We start from the raw sequence: 23,801 nt of genomic DNA on the forward strand, positions 1-23,801 counted from the left end.
TGTCATACACGTGACGTGGTATATGTAACACTGTCAGACACGTGACGTGGTATATGTAACACTGTCAGACACGTGACGTGGTATATGTAACACTGTTATACACGTGACGTGGTATATGTAACACTGTCAGACACGTGACGTGGTATATGTAACACTGTTATACACGTGACGTGGTATATGTAACACTGTCATACACGTGACGTGGTATATGTAACACTGTCATACACGTGACGTGGTATATGTAGCATATTTGTATGAGTATTGTGAAACACGTGACGTGGTATACGTAACACAGTCATACATGTGTCGTGGTATATTATAAGTTGTTCACTGGTCTCGAGGGGGACATGGGCTGATTTCCCCTCGATATTTGTTTATGTTCCCTGAGTCCGACGGGCGAGGGAAATGTAAAGAAACATCGAAGGTACATCAACCCATGGGCCCCGAATTTTAAAGCTGTTTGAAGCACGGGTATCGGATCATAGTATGGAGTACCAGACGACAAGACGACAAGAAAAACATATTTAGAGTTATGTCCCTTCCCTCGATTTGCATTCGCAAAACATCGGTAATTTTCGTACATCATACACGCTTCAATGTTGTTGTTTTTTAGCTAAAGAATTATTACTACGAAGTACCAAATGAGTTCGGCATTCCCAGCGGGGTACATAGAAAATGTTACTCGCTTGTAAGCGGGGTACATTGAAAATAACAGAAGAGCGCTCAGCCAATCAGAAAACGACATTTATGTGTGAGACAAGATAAGTAGCATTGGCTTTCACTCATCGTGCTATATGTATGATATTTTAATATCTTTTGGTTTCTTCATGCGCAAAAACCCTGCAACTATTATTTGAATTTTGAAGAATGTGTGTATTTATGCATTTGTGACGTGTTAAGGCGGCCAGCACGTATACGTATCCTTAATTGAATCATCGAAATGAATCATATCCAGTACCTGAGATTTGATGTCTAGTCATTATGAGTTTCACTTGCAGACACAGGCACAACACATACAGCACCGTACACCACACACAAGCATGTGTTTTATATACCAGCGGAAAGGAATTCCTGTGTACCATTCAAACGCACATTTTCAATATACACAAAAACTGAATTAAACACCCCCTGTATTTTTGCAATGATAGGTTTTCAACGTACATAAAGCTTCTCGTGGTGACCACGATGGAAAAACATGAGTTTTTCTGACCCGTATGATAATTTGACAAACTGATTGGACTCCATGTTGATTCAATGATGATAATTGCTCATTTAAAAACAACAAACACTCACTTTCATACAAAACCATGTATGTACAAGTAACGGCCCTAGACAGTTTAATGTTTAATTTATTGGTAAATGTGAACATTCAAAATATCATTATTGCGTGTCTTACGCGATTCAAGGTCAATACTGAGTGTAACCTCCATATGACTGTATGACAACACTCCCGTCATACCCCCTGTCAGCCTTCTAATCCTCTGAAGGGGCAGTCAACGCCACTCATCGTGTAAAGCAGCTTCCATTTAGGCCAGGTTCTGTACAGGAGGATCCCTTTGTTGCACACGACGACCAATCGTGTCCCAGATATGCTCCAAAGGGTTAAGATCGGGGCTCATTCAATCGTGAGATATGTCAGGGGGTGCCTAACTAAGTTCTTTGTGTATAGAATCTCCCGGGATTTGCTATTATTGGGTTCGATGGCATGGACTAACAGCGCGTACGCGGGGCTTCCGCTGGTATATTGTGTAAAACAACTTTAACACTTCCTGTTGTACTTTTCACAAGCCTCAGACCATTATGACGTCATCATTTACCATGACGTCACAATCAAAGGGTACCTGTAAGTGACACTGTTAGATGTAAGATTTACGCATATTACTTAATGAAGGCCTCGGAAGTATAAACTGTTACCAACCGGTGTTGGTGTGTTTCATATCACAAGACACTCAATTGATATTATTTGTATATATACCTATATATTGTATAGATTGTAAACAGATTTTATAAATGGTAGAGTGAACTGTGAAATGTCATTTATCACATGCTGGACATACTGCCTCTACAATAAACACTACAAGCATACTTTATTGCGAACGTCATGTTATAATTTCAATTACAGTCTTCTTTCCTGTGACACAGTTGGGGCCGTGGTGAAGACGACCGACGACCCGACTTCGATAGCAACATCGGTACGCTGTGGGAAGCCAGCTTCTGGTCTCACTCACTGAGACTGACCCGTGAAGATCCGGGTTAGAATTGATCTTCAATAACCTTTGATTGTCGTAAGAGACGACTAACGGGATCGGGTGGTCAGACTCGCTGACTTGGTTGACACATGTCATCGTATCCCAGTTGCGTAAATCGATGCTCATGATGTTGATCACTGGATTGGCTGGTCCAGACCTGATTATTTACAGACCGCCGCCACATAGCTGGAATGTTTCTGAGTGCGACGTAAAACTCAACTCACTCACACAATGCATTATAGAGACCAGTGACAGGAAGGTTACTGTGTATACTGGGGAAATAACACAACCAACATGTATACAAGACGATATTTTAACGGCGCTTCGGACACAATAATGACAAGAAGCGTTTGCGATATTATTGGTAAAAACAGAGAAGCACTATGCTCTCAGTTAATCGGTACGTTTTCACTGCAAACAGACTATAGGCTTGAATGTTTCAAGCAAGAACTTCAACTTGTCAGTATCATGACCTATGGCTAAAATAAACCGATTGAATTACAAAACACAAACACATTCGGGTTAGAATTGGTCTTCAGTAATCTTTGATTGTCGTGAGATGCGACTAAAGTGATCTGACTTGGTTGACTCATGTCATCGTATACTACTTGTGTAGATCGATGCTCATGCTGTTGGATCATTATATTATCTGGTCCAGACGCGATGATTTACATATCGCCAAAATATAGCTGGAATATTACTGAGTGCGGCGTTAAACAACAATCATATACTTGCAACACTGGCTGAAGAAATCCCCAAACAAATTTTAAATAATGCTTCCATGGACGTAGGACAGTGCATCAATTTCATCCAATGACATTGCATCATTATATTCACAGCGATACGCCAATCTCAGGCAACATGGCTGACAAACAACGATCTCTTTCGTCCAATAGAATCGAAGCCCTTTATTCACTGTGGGCTGGGGCAAGATGGCAGGTTCAGTTCTCCCATCACAATATATATATTGTGTCATGTATAATGCAGCATGTCACATCCAAAATAGGTTAGAGTTACAGTGTACACATTACACATGTACTGGGGAGCACGTGACCACTTTCTAAATGACATTGTGTATATTCATAGCTTTCACTTATCACAGAGGTACATGAAGTACGTGATCTTGGCTGCCATTTGTCAGACTTCCATTTTCCTGGAAGCCGTGGTGGCTAGCTGACTGTGTACTGGCGATCTGGTCAGCGTCGAAATAGTCGCCGGCCCGGAGGCCCAGCACTGGTTGTTATTGCATCGGGCCGGCAACCTTGTGGCCTTCAGTAAATTATCTGTCATTTTTTAAACTTGAATCAGTGTTGTTCTAGTTATAATGACAGAATTAAACAGTGTAGTCTAGTCTATTTTGTTTTATTGGTTTGACTTTAAGAAAGTGGGCCTGCAGATTACTTTCAGGGCCTGTAGATTTTAAAGTCTACAGACGGCAGCAAGGCCTGCAGGCCAACTGACAAATTAAGGTATTGCAAACACTGGATCTGGTGCCTGAATTTGAGAGTGTGTTTTAAGGGTCTAGCATCTGTACTTTATGGAGAAAGTGTAACTAAAATTATATAGAATATGATACATCTGAGCGCTTTCTAAATGACGTTGTGTGTATCCATACAGGGTGCATGTCTCTTAACAACACTACTGCAGTATAGGGCCACGGGCAAAGCAGTGCACGGGGTTGTCCATAGATTAACAACGATTCTTTGAAATGAACATATTTTACTGAAAAGAGTTCATGGTAAAAAAAAAGAAATATATTGAAAAGGAGCCCTGAGACTTTCTTCATTTCTGAAGCTGAGGAAATCTAGACTTGCCACATTTTCTAGACTTGCGTGGGCTTTCGTGGATATATACTGATGTACAAAATAAAGTACACACTTCGTGCTTTGAGACTATCAAAACAACGTAAATATTTTGCTAGCAATGTTCCAATTGGGTACGATATCTATGGTGTTATGACTTGTGAGTCGCAATCAAAACACTTTTCTAAATATTACACTGTTTTCAAGAAAAAAATTGTACCAACGCATCAGGTGTGTACTTTCTTGTGAACGTCAGAATTTGCTTCATGTACGACAGACTCTCTACAGTGATTGCTTTTGGCACTTTAAAATACATTACGCTAGGGACATCAGAAATGGGCCTCAGACATTGTAAGGAAGGGAGGGAGTATGTTTACAGTATAACAAACGGACAACAGAAGTATATCTTTCTTCCTGATGTGTATCAGTTCACCAGGAACTGTTCTATGTGCCAACCATTCTACAAATATATTTAATCTGCCCGAGTCAGTAAAACTGTAAAATGCAAAAATCGTAAATATGTGTCCTGAGTCCTCATTTATTTACCTTGTGTCATATATCCCAACTGTACTTGAGTAAGGGTCTCAACAAACTCACGCCGAAGACCCGGGTTCGATTCTCCACATGGGTACAATATGTGACGCCCATTTGTGGTGTCTCCCGTCGTGATATTGCTGGAAATTATGCTAAAAGAGGCGTAAACCAAACTCACTCACTCACTCTTAAATGGAAAAAGAGGAACCGAAATTGGAGAATTGCTATTCATAAAAGCGAAGTAAAACACAACCTAGTCACACAATACATTATATTCAGTTGAGCGTGAGGAACGCTGACACCAAAGTAACAGTAAACTGAGGCAAACCAAAATAAGGAACATATATCTTAGATGTTATTTTCATGGCGCTTCGGACACAATATTGACAAGAAGCACTCGTGTATTTTGATGAAATGGACCAATAATTGTACTCATGTGGGGAATTGAAACCGAATTACAGCGCAATGAACGACCGCTTTAACCACTGTGCTACCCCATCTCCCGTGTAAGGGATACGCGATGATTTACAGCTAGTTGATATTAAATAATAATCATAGTCCATTTATCATGCGCATCTCTCCATGCACAATGCATGCTTGAAGCGCCCAAATAATCTGAATATCATTACCCCGGATACCCGAGCTGCCTGTTAGATGCTAGAGGGTTATAGTCACATAATCTTTTCCCACCTGGTACCCATTTTCTGCTGGGCGAACAGAGGCAATATTGAACAAACTCACTTGCCTCCCTAGGGTTAGACCACATGTATCAGATGCGCTCTTGTTGTGGGACAGGACTGAAGCCCTAGAAACTCACAGGAGTCAAGTGACCAAACATGGTCACCCATCCAAAGACTCTCCGCGCCCAAAGTTGCTTAACTTCACCTCATTTGTGACCTGAGCTCTATGCACAGGACCAAGTGCCACCCCGAGTTCATTTCTTAACAGGGGCGGTGGGGTAGCCTAGTGGTTAAAACGTTCACTCGTAACGCCGAAGACCCGGGTTCGATTCCCCAAATGGAATACAATGTGTGGAGCCCATATCTGGTGTGCGCCGCCGTGATATTGCTGGAATATTGTTAAAAGCGGCGTAAAATCATACTCATACACCCTGTCATCTCTTAACGAAATACACTCACGTGCAAAAGAAACGTCCCCAAAGTTTAAATTATATTATATTTGCTGAATATGAAAAACAGTTCGGAACACATTGCCAAAACACACAATTGTATGACACACCAGGGAAATGCACGTGATGCATGCCCGAAGCGGGAAAAATGACTTTGTTCAGTGAAATGTCCTGCACGTGCAGGAAATCAACCGTATGGAGATCGGTTATAAAACACGTTGAAAACTGTTCTTTGCAATTACAATCTTCTGAAAAACCAACAGAACATGCCTCGATTAACAGCAGAAAAGAGAGAAAGACCGATTGGCATGCTGTAGCTGGGGGCAACGCACGACCATGTTGGAAGAATCCAGGGTTGTGCAAAAAAGAACGATTGGGACATTAGTCACACGTTACAGACAAGCTGGCCGGACAGCCGAGGAGCGGTCGACCGGAAGTCACTACCCTACAAGAGGACCGTTATATACGGACGCTTCATTTAAACATCAGATTCCTCGCCGCGACGTCATCATCAGTGCTTAGCCTCGGTCATCGCGTCAGCAGGTTGACAGTGTCCAGACGACAACGTCAACATGAAAATCAGAGCCTATAGATAGTTGAGGGGCATGACGTTACCGCCGGAATATCGACGTCGAAGATTGGTTTTGGCCAGGAATGTTCGTCAGTGGCAGCAACGGAACCGGCAACGGGTCCTTTTCAGCGTCGAGAGTAGGTTCCATTTGAACAGAACTGACGACCGAAGACGTGTCTACCACCGGCGTGGGGAACGGACGACACGTTGTTGCGTTCAGGAAACGGAACCATATGGTAGAGGGAGTGTGACGGTTTGGGGTGGCATGTGGGAACATCGATCTTGTTATCATCAGTGACAGCCTGGCAGCCCGCCGGTATATTGATTAAGTTCTGCGGCCCCATATCCTGCCTTTCCTCCAGCAATATCCAGGAATCTTGTTTCAAGAAGGCAATATAACACCTCACACCGCTTTTGTCACAACGGCCTTTCTCAACGTCAACAACTTGCCCGTCCAGCCTTGGCCACGAAGATCCCCTGACATGTCTCCGACAGAGCACTTGTGGGGCCATCTTGGACGTCGGAATCTACAGCTGGCTCAGGCATTACATACAGAATTGCGTCGGATCCCCAGTCACGTGATCAAGAGACGTACACACTCGGCCCGACGACGTGTTCTGACGTGCACCGATGTAAGGGGTGGACATGCGCGGTATTGACGATCTGCCTTCCCATTTCAACCTCTGTTTGTCATTTGTTGTTTGGGCTTGCGCTCGAATACTGGACAATCGACCCCCATGTGACAACATTCAAGAGACTTACACACTCGGCCCGACGACGTGTTCTGACGTGCACCGATGTAAGGGGTGGACATGCGCGGTATTGACGATCTGCCTTCCCATTTCAACCTCTGTTTGTCATTTGTTGTTTGGGCTTGCGCTCGAATACTGGACAATCGACCCCCATGTGACAACATTCCCTGTACCACTGTCAGGTTTACCACGTTCTCTTTCTTTATGTCAGACATGCTTTACATACACGTTCGCATATTAAACGTTCATATCTATTCGTGTTTGTGCTTGTGTTGTTAGGTAGTTGAAAAAATACTACGAAATATCCTTATGTGACAGAATGTAATATACTCATGTCTTCTAACCAAACATCTGTTGATAGAAACTTAGCCTGTTATATTTACCATGCCTCGCAACCGAGACACAGTAGAGTTAAGCGAACTCACTACCTCATACCTCATGTACATCTCTGGAATACATATACATGTATGTATACAGTTATATGTAATGGACCAATCAATGTTGTACCAGGGTCCGTTGGCCCACATCTGTACTGAAATAAAGAATTGAATTGAAAAAAATACTTGGGGACGTTTCTTTTGCACGTGAGTGTTCCCATTCACCAAAAACCCTCAAAACAAGGGAAACGTTAACTTTTGAAGTAAATGGTCACAAAACAAATTTACATAATATTAGAAATTCATTCTAAAACAGTCAGTAGTATTCCATAATCGTGTGATAAGCTTGCAGCTATACCAGAACACCTAGTCAATTTGCACGGATCCTGGACATTGTCTAATGTCTGATGTGATGTTTGATCATAAAATAATTTGTCTTCTCACCGAGGAATGTTGTCACTTAGATTTTGCTTACTTCTGTTCCAGTGATACGTGATGCTCGATTACGTACTTAACGTATTGTCTTGATTCATTAAAGATCCCGAAAGGGTTTCTCATCTTTAACCCTTTGTTACTATTGTTACACGACCCGTTTCTTTTTTTTAATTCCTTTCAAACTGATAATTAGCGTGTGAACCTACACTGATATCGTTCTGAAAAATAACAGCCCCAGTCATTACGCTTTGCCGTAATCCGCTGAAATTCTGCACGGTATCAACAAAAGTCATACAGCTGGGCCCCGGGAACCAGCTTACAAAAGTCATCTGAAGAAGTATACCTGCTGACGTTAGCTCTGAGACAAAATATATGTTGGTGAGGTTTACTCCCATAAGAACTACATCCCAGATTAACTACAGGGATTAATTAGGGATTAATTATCTGAGTAGAGGCACCCCATGGCATGTAATGAGCACAGCCCATCAGCTCTCCCAGAAGAACTACATGCTTAAAATCCTATTGACCAGTAATTATGTTGTTGTAAAGGTAATCTGTGCACTGGACCATAACATGTGTTGTTTTAAGCTGTAGTTCTTATGGGAGGACACCCGTCAACACTGACAGCATCAATTTCATTATCCAAACCTTCGGCTTATAGTTTCATCGAGGAAACTGACAAAAGAGCTGACTGACCATTAGATGTTTTTGGAAGGTTACATATAAAAATTTATATTACCTACAAGGGCGAACATATCGGGGTTCATATTTTTCATACGATGCCCTAGGGCAAAATATCACTTTGTCATGGTGTCGTGATGTCATGAACAATGCTATGACGTCACGTTTCTTCTGTGACGTTGCGTTCTATACGCGGCGACGGCGGGTAGACAGCCTATGTTTGAAGTAGATTTGGGTTATTTTCCTCAATTTCACGACTTCGGTAATAAACAGAATATTATATTCGTGCCCATATCATACTATGTTCACGACACTCGTGCCGTAAACATAGTATGACATTGGCACTCATATAATATCCTCTATTTATGAATGTCAACACGATGTTTAGTTCCCTTGATGAAGGAGTAAGAGTACACGTCAAAACGCGGTGTTCCTCATTATAAAGAAGTTGATATCCACATATTTTAACATTTTCTTTTATGTGCATCACTTCTAATTGACGTTCAAAGACTTTCCACTTAGAATATAGCTGCGAGGATGTTCTTCAGTTGAAGACAAAAGTCATTTGATCTGTTCCTGATGAAATAAGGGTTTTTGTAACAACCAGGCATGACTTCAAAGTCTTCAGAGACTTCAGAGCAATGTTCAAGTTGTTGGGGCGAGATTTGAATGACATGCAGTAGGCAATGGTTTGTTTGTGTGCTGTTTATCGCGGAATATTCCAGCTACGTGACGGCAGTCTGTAAATAATCGGGTCTGGACCAGACAATCCAGTGGTTAACATCATGAGCCTCTACCTACGTAATTGGGATACGATGACATGTGTCAACCAAGTCAGCGAGCCTGACCACCCAATCGCCTCTTACGACAAGCATGGGTTATTGAAGATCAATTCTAACCCGGATCTTCACGGGTGGCAATGACACGAACACTTTGAGGGTAGCGTTAGAAACCGGGGATCTGGAATCACCCTGTGGATTTGCAACAGCTGAACAGGACTGCGTTTACTTGTCCATCCTGACTTTAAGTTCAGCTTCCGCACCTGTACACAGGTTTTATTGGGGCATCCATCACATTTTGAGAATTCAAAATGAGCAGCGCAAATTTCCAGTTTATCATCACCACTGCAAACAGAAGACCAAGATTTGGTTTTGAATTCAGATCACGCTGACATATGAAATTACGTAAGACGTTTTGGCTAAACACGGGATGAATTAAACCATGACAACCCTCTCAGGGAAGATGGAGAAAGACGTGTGAGTTGCACAGATAATGTAGTTTTGTGTTTTCCTCACAGCAAACATTTAGTAAGTATGGCGACAGTAAGGTCAACAAAATGTCAGAGATGTGTATATATACAGATGTTGTAGTTTTGTGTTTACCTCATAGCACACATTCGGTAACTATAGAGACAGCAAGATCAACATTATATCACACCTTTACTCTCAAAGAGACCTTCGTTTATGTAACACTACTGAGTGAAAAATCAATGATGTTCACAATGAACAACGACATCGCCTTTGTCTACGTTCGGAATGTGCTCGACTACAGTCATAGAGCTGGGATATTGCCGGGTTCGTCGTCATAAAGCAAACCCAACTAATGTGCCTTACACCATCTGTTTGGTTGTGACAAGTCAAAACAACTTGATTGGTCTTTTGAAGACGCCAGCAGGGGTCGATAGGAGGGAAATGACAGTCTAATTGACCATTGAGACTGGTATATTGGACTCATTGTTGACGGCGCTCTGAATGAAGGATGTTCCCAGAGTGTCTGTTTCCAGGCTTTGGAAAATACGAGTTCATCGTATTCAGAATACTCTGCGTCCTCCAAATGTGTAAACTATACCATATATCACTTCACCGTCCAACGATAGATCCTTGGGAAGCTCTCTTAATCCATATTTTATAGAAAAAACTTCCCTCGATGGAAAACATGGTGTCACCAGAAAGGGACGTAACTCGTAATTTCTTTGTGAAATGTCTGTAACATGTGCTGTATATATACTTGTATTACTTGTATATGGGCCGGAGGCCTTAAGTACAATAAATATCTTTGACTTTGACTTTGAATACTCTGCGTCAGTAGAATGTTGGTTCGAACTCTATATCAGAGGCGATTTCGATAATTAATGGAAAACAAAAATACCGTGAAACCGTGAAAAGCTGCAGGCTCTAAGGACCCAGAACCATCAAAAGTTGTGGGTCCTGATCAGATTGTGTAGGCCCTGTATTTTATCTACAACATAAGTAATTCCCAGCATACAAAGTATGAGTTTAAGAGTTTAATTTAACCCTAAAGAACTGTCGGAAATAGAAAAAAAAATCTTTTTTTTCACATTTATATTTACAAGCTAGGTAGTTAATATGTGAAAGTGTGAAATATCTGTTGAACTAAGTTCGGCCTAACTACAGTCTCAGTGGTAGGGAGATAGGAAACGTTAAAAAAGGATTTTACAGAGGAGAGATTAGTGCAGAAATGAGCAATGCGGTTTTTTTCAAAGTCCGAAGAGACTTATTTGGAGCAGACCATGGCTTTATGCAAATTAGTGTGCGATGATATTGTATAACAAATGACACTTTGTGAATGTCCATTTTGAAATTAGACTAAGCTTCATAATAAACGATATCGGACGCAAAAAATAACAACTTTAATACTGAAACTATTAAGGATATAGATACCATTGAGTCTCACTATCACTATTAAAAGAAACAGGTAGGAGGGGTCGTCTCAAAAGCAAAACCAAGACGCGTGTTGCTGACGGTAGTTGGGGTCGGGCTTGGGGATAGAGATATTAGCTAAGATTAGAAAATCAGTAGAGACATATTCAATACACATGAAAAAGCATAAAAGATATTTGAGATGACCCCTTGTGTCTGTGGGCAGCACGTGCATTACATGCCAAGTGAGTTGACGGTCCGTCGTCATACCTGGCTGAGCAACCTAATTGCCATCTATAGTCTGATCTATTGTTTTCAGCAACTATTATTATTTTTTCTAAGTTTTGCCCGATTTTACGAGTAAACATGCTTTTCCGGATATCCTATTACGCATCCCACTGAATGCCAAGTTAGGCCGAAGTGGGTTATTTCGACATATGCTATTTGCAGTTGTGTAAATTTTAGGGATACAGAGTAACAGACTAAAAACAGTATTTTTTCTATTTCCGACAGTACTTTAGTTGTACCTCTGTATAGTGTCTGTAGCATGTCTGTATAGGGTAGGGGCGGTGGGGTAGCCTTGTGGTTAAAGTGTTCGCTCGTCACGCAGAAGACCCGTTCGATTTCCCACATTCCCTGTGATCACCGTGGTCGCCTACTGAATGAGTGAGTGAGTGAGTTTAGTTTTACGCCGCACTCAGCAATATTCCAGCCATAGAGAGGCGGACTGTAAATAATCAAGTCTGGACCTGGTAATCCAGTGATCAACAGCATGAGCATCGATCTGCGCAATTGTGAACCGATGACATGTGTCAACCAAGTTAGCGAGCCTGACCACCCGATCGCGTTTGTCGCCTCTTATGACAAGCATGGGTTACTGAAGGCCAATATTCTTACCCGGACCTACACTGGTACCTATTGAATGAAGCATCGCCCAGATCTAGGAAAGTAAGTCGTTTAGTCACGTGTTGACATACCAAAAGGCATCAATATCTATCAGGTGTTGCCTTAACTGCCATTACGGGATAAAACAATGATGATTCCCTTAAGATCGGGTTTGTCGTAAGATGCAACTGACTGGATCAGGCTGCTGACTTGGTTGACACATGTCCTACCTCACCTGAGTAGATTCATGCTCATGATGTCAATCACTGGATTGTCTGGTCCAGACTTGATTGTTTACAGACTGCTGTTATATTGCTGAAATATTGCTGATTGAGGCATTAAGCAACAAACAAACAACCTTCATTCAAAATGTTTTATTCGCCATCAATTAAAACCTTAAAAACAATATCCACAGGCACTTGCTGCAAAACATGAATATCACATGTGAAGTCAAACCTGTGTGATCCCTAAATCCCAACAATCTGCACCAAGAGCTTGAGCATCAGCTCCTCCAGTACAAGCCTGTATACACCACTCAAAATAAGTTAAGGAACCCTGATTGTTCCATGTTACCATAGTTAATCTGTCTCCAACTATTTCTGTACAAACCTGTATTAGCCTATAGGTAACACCATCTTTGCATGCTTTAATACAAAAGCAGCTGATTTAATTTATTCATACAAGTGCAGATTGATCACCACCATGTAACAACAGACCCTCATCTGATATTCATTTTAAATGCAAATCTTTTCAGATATAAGGACTGTCCACCTTCAAATTTACCACTACTATAACATCTTACAAGTCGGTCTCCGGTACTGAGCGGAGAATGGAAATATTGGATGTGATGGACACTTCTAACATATTTTGAGGTAGCTGCACTAGAAGGTATCTATGCACCTGATGTAAATATTATCTTACTTTGTATTATGTAACTCTGATACTCTGACAGAAAGATACATGTGTATATAAACAGACAGTTCTTTTATATACTGAGGAAACATATAAGGGATCACATGAAAGCACCAGTGTTCCTTTATTTTTTTCCAGGTTTCTTCACAAACTTTGTATCGGATAGCTTGTGAAGAAATATGGAAAAAAATAAAGGAACACTTGTGCTTTCATGTGATCCCTATTTTCTTCCCTCAGTATATATTACACAGCATAACCTCACTCCCATCAACCCCTGCTGCAAACAGGTTGCATATACATGTATGGTATTTGTAACTATACACACTTACACACTGGAGTAAACCAATAGAAATCTTAAAGACATTAGTTAATATGAAATCTTACTTGCAGATGACTGGGTAAGTACTATGTCTAGTGTAGTTTTCAGGGTCCCGACCCACAGAGACTTCGTAACGTTACGACTTGTCGTAGTTCTGTAGTTTTTCATAGGCTTACGAATATTGTATTGCAATGAACACTTTGTAGATCGGACCCCTGGATGACTGTGTACAAAGCACCAAGACACCGATATCACTATTGGCAATGTTCAAGGCTGTGATGGAGGGCAGACTCAAGAGAGACGGGGCACAAAGTTACAATTATTGCATTTTCATTTTGTCATTAACACATCTACAATAAATATATGAGACACCAAACCCTCATATGAACTATGTTCACATTAGATATATACATGAATTCAGGTATGCAAGCATGTGTGTGCACGTGTGTGCATTCGCATGTGTGTAAGCATGTTTCTGTGTGCAAAGTATGTGTGCATGGTTGGTGCATGTGTGCGTGAGTGCCTTTGTGTGGGAGTATGCGTGCATTTTATGCATCATGTATCACATATATCACAATAATGTATCATATATTGTCGTGAATGAAATATATGTCATTTAGTGTATATCGAGTATTGTATCATGTATCATATTGTATCAACCATGTCGATCAACATTCTCTAACACAGAGTGGATGAAACTGCCCATAAAATCTATGGTCGATGTAAACACTCATTATTCTACACTTCCTCATAACTGGACAAAAAAGGCAATATAAATATATCTGTAGGTAAATAGTATTTGAAACACATCCCACCAGTAAGTGGGTCCATCTCCAGGTCCGAAGATTAAGCGTCATCGAGCAGAACATTATTGCAGACGTTACCCTCGATGTTCATGGATCAGAGTTGGACGCCTGGTGGCCTTTAGGGACCACAATCCAAACAAAGACGAAGGGGTAATTATAGAATCCGATAAGGAACATTGTCACGTTGTCGCATTGTCGCGTTGTCGCCCTCTCAAAAACAAGCAAAAAAGGTAAAATTAACCAAAGCGCGACAATGTCCCTTCAAAATTCCATAAGTAATGTCCAGTATGTACAGTTTCCTTTTTCAATATATACAAAAAGCCGACAACCCATGACAAGAAATCTTTTTAAAAAAATAATTAAGAAACGAAGACAGAAAGTTGAAAGATGTACAGTGCAGACATACAGAGGTAAAGAGGTGGAATGACAGTCATAATTCATACTAATCCAAAATTGGACGTTTTGACACCATTAAAACGGTTGATACTATCCATAAATTCCTGCTAATCTTGTCAGATGATTTTCAACAGTTTGAACAGACAAATCTAGCTGTAAATATTTGAAAAAAAAGAAAGTTCATGAAAAACTAATTATCACACCGAGGCTGACATACAACTCCAGGCTTAATGAGAGAGATGTCTGAGGAACTTAGCCTTAGCTTAATGAAATGACTGACCGACTGAGTTTGGTTTTACGCCGCTTTTAGCAATATTCCAGCAACATCACGGCGGGGGACACCAGAAATGGGCTTCACACATTGTGCCCATGTGGGGATTCGAACCCGGGTCTTCGGCGTGACGAGCCAACGCTTTAACCATTAGGCTACCCCACCGCCCCCTTAATGAAATGAAGGAGAAACATTCATTACTAACTTGTATATGGTTGAATGAATAACAAATATGCAAGTACATATTGCATTCTTGAAAGACAGTGACATGGAAATATCCAATTCAGGTGCCATTTAAGTACCAAGTACCAAAATGCAACATTAGGACAGTTTTATTTAACCCTTGACAATTTCGACGATATTGACTTTTCCGTACATGCTAATACGGGTCAATTGTCAAGTCGGTGCTCAACTTATCCTTGTTTGCCAGTAATGATGTATACACCCGTGCTTGTTCCTTGGAGTCAACGTGTTTGGGTTTAAAGTATGCGCTCATCGTTGCTTTGTAGATAACTTGAAACAGAAGAAACGGAAATTTGACCACGATAGAATCAATTTCATCGTCATGCAATGCAGGTGCACTAGCCTACATCTGCTCTACCTTTCATAAACCAAATGGGTTTGCTCATTGCCGTGCACCGCCTACTTCCCGTAAAGGCGTTCTCTGCACCGGTCCAACTTATCCTTGTTTGCCAGTAACATATATGCTGACACGCGCACTTCTAAAAATAACTGCATGTCTGCCGATCTTAACCCGGATTGTAACCACGTAATCAACACACAGTGATGACGTTTTATGGCTAGCATGTTTCTTCTCAGCTTGGTTCCCGGGGTCTGTTGCGCCTGCGCAAACGCTCTGGCACTGAGCGTTAGCGCAGCAGACCCCGGGAACCAGGCTGATTTCTTCTTTCTTGATAAGTAAACTTTGAAATGGCTTATTTTCGTGATTAGCACACAAACGGCTACATTCCTTAATTAATAATCACTACATTTCGTGACAGGGTTTCCAGTAGCGAGGCGAACACTGTCTACACAACCGGTAATTCGCAGATGTAGTCAGAAAGGCCTGTGCAGTGAGCTGTTTTAAAGTACACGGCTCCAGAAATGGCCACCACCCCGCACATGTCCCCAGAGACCGGGTGTCCAGGCTTCCAGTTGACACCCGACAGGACCCGTCCATCCACCCAAGTGAATGCGGCATTCGCAGCTGATTGGTAGAATCCCGTCCAGACGTAGTACCCTGAAAAATAGTGGCGAACAAAATACAACATTAGTCCTTCAAACATCTGTACTCGTTTCAAGATGGTGAAATTATTGGTTTATGTTTGTTTGTTGTTTACCGCCGCACAGTGAGTGAGTGAGTGAGTGAGTTCAGTTTTACGATGCACTCAGCAATATTCCAGCTCAATGGCGGCGGTCTGTAAATAAACGAGTCTGGACCAGAAAATCCAGTGATCAACAGCATGAGCATCGATCTACGTATTTGGGATACGATGACATGTGTCAACCAAGCCAGCCCACTCGATCCCGTTAGTCGCTACTGCTACAAACATGGGTTGCGGTAGACCAATTCTAACCCGGATCTTCACGGATCCTAATTGTTTGAAGGAAAACATCGTGCTAAATCTAATATCCAAGAAGAGCTTATTGTTTGCTGTTTAATGCTGCACTCAGTGTTCTAGGTATATGACGGAGGTCTGTATATAATCGAGCCAGGACCAGACAATTAATTCAATTGATTGACATCCTGAACATCGATCTACACGACTGGGATTCGATATTATGTATCAGTCGGGTCAGCGAGCCTGACCTTCCGATCCCGTTAGTGGTCTCTTACGACAAGCATGGGTTGCTAAAGGCCAATTCTAGACTGCCTTTGAAGAAGTAGGTAAAATATTACGAATTAAACACAGGGAAAACAAAACCATAAATTTAGAACAATATTTTGGACTGATGACATGAAAAGCACAACTCAAGAGTAAGAGATCAAGTTTATCATATGGTTGATTTTCAGCTGGAAATATCTGATGATAGCGATATCATAAAACACGAGCTGTACTAGAGCTCAACTCACCGAAAGACGAATACAGTGTTTTATATACCTAAACTGTTATTCTTATTGGTACCCCTTTTATTATGTGTATATTTTAATGTCTTATCTCCTTTTTGTCTTTTAAATACGTTTATGTCATACTCTTATAATGTTTTAGTATTTTTGTATTTATATGTCTCTCATAAATCGCTGGGCGATTGGTTGTGTTTTTTTATAACTTTGTACATATTTTATGAACTGTAGCACGTACACAAGTGAGACGATAATAAAACATTGATTGATATACACGGTTTTCCTTCTTAAAAACAATTTAATTGAGGACAATTAACATTTTTTCTCACATTATACAACTGCTAATAGGCTACCCGTGAAGATCCGGGTTAGAATTGATCTTCAGTAACCCATGCTTGTCGTAGGAGGCGAATAGCGGGATCGGGTCATCAGGCTCGCTGACTTGGTTGATACAGGTCATCATATCCCAGTTGCGTAGATCGATGCTCATGCTGTTGATCACTGGATTATTCGATTATTTACAGACCGCCGCCATATTGCTGGAGTATTGCTGAGTGCGGCGTTAAACTGAACTCACTCACTCACTCGCTAATAGGCATCTTAGACATGTTATCGTTGAGAAGCAATGTCCTTTTCACGACACAAACTTACAACATTTCTACCGAGGAAGATGGCATGTGTTCGCTAAATTTTCATTTCTTATCCTTTTTGTTCAATAAATCGATTTATCTGAGCACAAGATTATCCAGTGTCACACAGTTCGCGTGTACCAATTTACTACCCTTAGTAGTGCGCATGTTTTCTGCGCAGCTCTACTCAATCTTTGTGTTTTTGCCTCAACTTCGCATTTTCTATGCTAATACCTAATTGTACAAAACTCACTACATCTAAATGTACATTTTTGAACTATAGTTCGTGCTCTTTCTATACATATATCGCACTTTACTGACTGTATGTATTCTTATAAGGTTGCTGTAGATATGTTTGGGCGAAACTAGTACATATTCTGTTAATCAGCCGGACAGCTTTAGTTCAGTCTAAGTAAACTTCGGCTCAATAATACTCAGCCTAAGTTTACTTGGACTGGGTTTAGTTGGCGATGCTGATACAGGTGTCTTCTCCGAGGTCCGTGCTTTGTTGTTTTTATAAAGACGGGTTGTGTAGGCCTACGGATCAACGCTTATAAAAATGATCAAAATGACTAACACACATTTCAAACGCAATCGGAATAATTTACCCTTAATGGAACGAACCTATGACCTCTGTCAGAATAACTGCGTTGGTGATGAATACCATGCACTTTTGTGTTGCGATTACTTAAACGAATATATACAAATAACCGTTATCGCCATACTTTTATGTTCACCCAAAAACTTAGTACTCTAGTCAAAAGTAAGAATACATATGTACTTAGAAAGTTAAGTAAATTCTGCTGTCTCCTCGTGCTGAGCTATAAGTCCTCTAGATTAGCAAATACACTCCTATATCCATTTTTAAATGTTTTTGAGTTAGTGTGTGCAAAAATATAGCCAATTGTTTTGTTTTTTAAAATAATATTGTACATTAAACTTCATATGCCACTGATAGTGGCCTGAAAGTAATAAATGTTCTGTTCTGTACCTCAAAGCAGCCCCAACACATTAGCCCACTACCACATCCCACCACAGGACTTCGTGTCTTTGCGAGGAATAAAGGTTAAAAACCTATTCTTTTTTTAGATGACCCCCGACTTGAAATGCTTCACAGTACAATACATCATGACCTTGTCATGATTTATTGAACTGTGAAGCATTTCGAGTTTGGACTTTGTCATGATTTATTGAACTGTGAAGCATTTCGAGTTTGGACCTTGTCATGATTTATTGAACTGTGAAGCATTTCGAGTTTGGACCTTGTCATGATTTATTGAACTGCGAAGCATTTCGAGTTTGGACCTTGTCATGATTTATTGAACTGTGCATTTCGAGTCGGGGGTCATCTCAATTTATTTTTATATCTTTTTAAATCTTTAATCCTCGCAAAAACACGAGGGCCTGTGCATCACACCCCTTCCCCATAAAACTTCATATTGTTTTTGTCATTACCCTTTAAACGCTCTTCTTAACTTGACCGGGCCAGTGCATGTGTTTTCCATTCTTTGCAAAGTGGACTAATTTCGTCGTGTTTTTATTTATTGAGCAAGGGGTGACCTCTGGACAAGTGCCTGTGTGTCTATATAACAAGGGGTAACCTCTGGACAAGTGCCTGTGTCTATATAACAAGGGGTAACCTCTGGACAAGTGCCTGTGTGTCTATATAGCAAGGGGTAACCTCTGGACAAGTGCCTGTGTGTCTATATAGCAAGGGGTGACCTCTGGACAAGTGCCTGTGTGTCTATATAGCAAGGGGTAACCTCTGGACAAGTGCCTGTGTGTCTATATAACAAAGGGTAACCTCTGGATAAGTGCCTGTGTGTCTATATAACAAGGGGTAACCTCTGGACAAGTGCCTGTGTGTCTATATAACAAGGGGCGACCTCTGGACAAGTGCCTGTGTGTCTATATAACAAGGGGTGACCTCTGGACAAGTGCCTGTGTGTCTATATAACAAGGGGTAACCTCTGGACAAGTGCCTGTGTGTCTATATAGTAGGCGGTAACCTCTGGACAAGTGCCTGTGTGTCTATATAACAAGGGGTAACCTCTGGACAAGTGCCTGTGTGTCTATATAACAAGGGGTAACCTCTGGACGAGTGCCTGTGTGTCTATATAACAAGGGGTAACCTCTGGACGAGTGCCTGTGTGTCTATATAACAAGGGGTAACCTCTGGACAAGTGCCTGTGTGTCTATATAGCAAGGGGTAACCTCTGGACAAGTGCCTGTGTGTCTATATAACAAGGGGTAACCTCTGGACAAGTGCCTGTGTGTCTATATAACAAGGGGTAACCTCTGGACAAGTGCCTGTGTGTCTATATAACAAGGGGTAACCTCTGGACAAGTGCCTGTTTGTATATATAGCCAGGGGTAACCTCTGGACAAGTGCCTGTGTGTCTATATAGCAGGAGGTAACCTCTGGACAAGTGCCCGTGTGTCTATATAGCAGGAGGTAACCTCTGGACAAGTGCCTGTGTGTCTATATAACAAGGGGTGACCTCTGGACAAGTGCCTGTGTGTCTATATAACAAGGGGTGACCTCTGGACAAGTGCCTGTGTGTCTATATAGCAAGGGGAAACCTCTGGACAAGTGCCTGTGTGTCTATATAGCAGGAGGTAACCTCTGGACAAGTGCCTGTGTGTCTATATAACAAGGGGTAACCTCTGGACAAGTACCTGTGTGTCTATATAGTAGACTAACGTAGTCTTTTTATCTTTTTAAAAATATATGCGCCTCGTCACGAATATGACACATTGTTTTCACTAAGTAACACTGGATCTACAACCGCATAAAAATGGTGCTTAGAAAAGCACATTAAGCTGTTTAAATGGACTCATGTGAGCGTTCACAAGACCGGAATATGAGCACTAATTGAAGGTTTAATTGTAACAAACTAAAGTTCACTACAATTACCGTAAAATAGGTGAAATAAGTATGGCTGCCGGGGTCGTTACAACTGACACACAACACAGTCCACATTTCATTAATGTTGAACACACTAGTAAGGTCCACAATGACTGGCTAACTCAGTATCTGGTGTAACCGCCACCCACTTGGATAGCAGTTTCTACACGAAGTCTCATTCTCCAGCGCGACGTTAAACCCAATTTCACCTCACCTCATGCTGGCCACCAGACGTCTGATTCTCTGTTAGGGGATCTGCTGCCACTCATCATGCAATGTATGGGTCAATTCCTGAAGGTTAGGAACTGGAGGATCCCTTGCTCTCACGCTACGTCCCAACATGTACCACAAATACTCAATAGGACTCATGTCTGGACTTCTGGCTGGTCATGGTAGAGTGTCAGTGGCATTGTGTTGGAGATGCTGAACAGCTCGAGCACGATGTGGTCTGGCATTATCGTCCATGAAGACTGGACGTGTGACGAGAGCATGGTTATCGAAATGAAGCACTACAGCACCGTCCAGGATCAAGTTCGGTTATCTCTGTCCATTCAATGCCCCGGGAACTGTGATGAGGTCAAGTTTACAGTCATGGGAACAACACCCCCACACCCTGACAGACCCTACCCCCACACCATGACGGATCCACCCCCAAATGGAACTTCAGCTTGAATGTTCCTCTGATCATATGCTGTGCCTCTCTGCCTCCAAACTCGTACCCTCCCGTCTGTATGATGCAGCAAAAATCGGCTTTCATCGGACCAGTATATCCTTCTCAATGTCCTCAGGTTTCAGTGAGCACTTGCTTGGCACCAGGCTAAACGGGCATAGCGGTGCTGATTTGTGAGGAGTGGAAGTCTCATTGGTCGTCTTGCTCTCAATCCTGCAGAATGTAGTCGTCGTCTGATGGTACTGATGGACACTCTGCTGTATGGATGCCATCCATGTCGCAGCTGTACAAGTAGACATTGGGCTTCGTCTGACATGGCGTACGAGAGCACGATCTTCCAGTTATTAGTTTTTCTGGGACGTCCAGACCTCGGTGCATCATCCTTCACTTCACCGGAAGCAGTATGCTTACATATTAGCCTGCTGATGACAGTGTGATTAATGTACAGTTGTGCTCCAATAGCACGACATGACATACGAGTCTGGTGCATAACAATAGTTTTGTTCAGAGGCACTGGACGCTTGGGCATTTCACTGGTTGGTCAAAATAAGCCTAATTGATGCCTACAATCAAATTTTAGCTGTGTCTGCCAACATAACATACGCCCAAAGGGGCTATGTGCATGCTGCATTTATAGCAAACCGACCCCCGAAACATGCATGCTTAAGGCAAGCATGCACGTGCAGCTCGGAACAGGGTGATATTATGTGATATTATGTTCACAGATGGTGTCGTATATTACATATGTACGTGTAGTGTAAAAAAACAAAAAAATTATTTCTACTTTGACTTTCAAATGGGTGGTGCGATACTTTTGACGAGGTATTTATTTCAGCCACTTTACAGTTTACATAAATTCCACAGCTTTTCGTGAAAATAATGGTACATTAATTTTCCATAATAACCATGACAGATTATTGTAACAAGAGTTTTTAGCCATTTGCTTTCGAATTTTTGGACACTATTGGTTTGTTTGGAGATGAATTCTTCAATAGATATAATGTCATTTAGAATTTTCACAAAACTTGCAATGTTCAATACATTGTTTTTTTATATTAGTAATATAAATGTATGTTTTATCTGCTAGAATATGATTAAGAAACTTGTGTCCAGTATCAATACCCAACAGTGTCTGAAAAACTGATAGGTTTACATCAATATTACATGTTCTATGTGTGTACAGTTTTAAGTTATTCCAAACTCTTTCACACATGTACAGGTAACGAAGACATGCATTATAATATCAGGTTCAGACTTACAAAAAGAGCAAACATTGTCGTCTACTACCTTCATTCTTAGCAATTCTTTTTGTGTTTGTAACAATACAGTTAGAAATGAATATATTCTGAAAGTCCAGAGCTTTGGGTCCTTGGCACATTTTGGTAGTTTGTGAAAATACTTATCCAAGGTATATCCTTGTTATTATGGCTTCCCAACGTAGTCTTACTTGAATCCTTTAACCATTCAAAGAGTGATATTCAGAGTCCCTTAATTCTGTAAGCAATTATCGGATTAGGTGTCTGACTCTAAGAGCGTGACCGCCTCCGTGGTGTAGTGGTTAGAGCGTCCGCCCGGAGAGCGGAAGGTCGCGGGCTCGATCCCCGACCGCGTCATACCCAAAGACGTTAAAATATATTACTTGTTGGTCCCTGTCTTGCGCTCGGCATTAATGGGTACAACAAGGACTGGTCGGCTCGGAGTCAGTATAATGTGTCTGAGTGGGGTATTCATGCTTCACTGCGGCATGGCATTTCAGTGGGCTAGCACTATAAAACCATCTTAAGTCTGGGCTAGTACAAGCAGCCGCACATACACATACACACTCATGCACGTCGTCATATGAGCGAAATATTCTCAAGCACGACGTAAAACTCAATTTCACCTCACCTCACTTCACCTCACCTCTAAAAGCGTGGATACAAATCCCGGATGGGACTCATCCTAACAAAAGAACTAGAATCGCTACTTTAATTACTGAGAATGTGTAATCCCATATGTAACAGATGGTGATTTTGACTACTTTCTAATGGCATTGTGTATTCAATTAACGGATTGCCAAGTGTACTTTTACTCACCCGAGTGGTGATAGTTTGTTGGACTTGTTCACTTACCGTGAGTGATTTGTAATTAGGCCCTAATTACCCATACAATTAAGTGTCATGGGCTTGATTATTGCCTCTCTTGGTATTGTTGTGGAGCGGGCGATTCAGCTACTTGCATAATGTCTAATGTTCTGTTTGAGTGATTAGACCAATTATCCTAATTGGTTCATCAAGTAGAGGTGGCGGTGGGGTAGCCTAGTGGTTAAAGCGTTAGTTCGTCACACCGAAGACTGACTGAGTTTGGTTTTACGCCGCTTTTAGCAATATTCCAGCAACATCACGGCGGGGGACACCAGAAATGGGCTTCACACATTGTAACCATGTTGGGATTCGAACCCGGGTCTTCGGCGTGACGAGTTAACGCTTTAACCATTAGGCTACCCCACCACCCCTCACACCGAAGACCCGGGTTCGATTCCCAAAATGGGTACAATGTGTGAAGCCCATTTCTGGTGTCCCCCCGCCGTGATGTTGCTTTAGTATTGCTAAAAGCGTCGTAAGACCATACTCACTCACTCACTCACCAAGTAGAGGTGTCCTTGTGGTCACTTTTGTTCCATTTGATTGAATATCTCATGTGTTGTCTTAATAAAATTGAGTTAACCACATTCCTGTCCATTTCTAGTTATTTTCCTCTAGTTTCCCTGT

General features: G+C 41.5%; 1 protein-coding gene and 1 long non-coding RNA gene across 2 annotated transcripts in view; one reads left to right on the top strand and one right to left on the bottom strand.

Moving 5' to 3' along the window:
- The first annotated feature begins 12,784 nt into the window (after positions 1-12,784).
- On the top strand, positions 12,785-13,688 carry LOC124281384. Its single transcript, XR_006899918.1, has 2 exons — positions 12,785-12,963; positions 13,513-13,688. It is a non-coding gene; the product is annotated as an uncharacterized LOC124281384 (long non-coding RNA).
- Positions 13,689-15,158: 1,470 nt separating this feature from the next.
- The window catches only part of LOC124281392 (protein PRY2-like), a 32,689-nt gene continuing 24,046 nt past the window's right edge, over positions 15,159-23,801 (bottom strand). Inside the window, exon 3 of the mRNA XM_046717429.1 lies at positions 15,159-16,019. Coding sequence (XP_046573385.1) covers positions 15,808-16,019 — 212 coding nt within the window. The 3' untranslated portion in view covers positions 15,159-15,807. The remainder of the gene's footprint in view (positions 16,020-23,801) is intronic.

The sequence above is a fragment of the Haliotis rubra genome, unplaced genomic scaffold (assembly GCF_003918875.1).
Source record: "Haliotis rubra isolate DU_JTF1 unplaced genomic scaffold, ASM391887v1 Scf108, whole genome shotgun sequence".
In the NCBI taxonomy this organism is placed as follows: Eukaryota; Metazoa; Mollusca; class Gastropoda; order Lepetellida; family Haliotidae; genus Haliotis; species Haliotis rubra.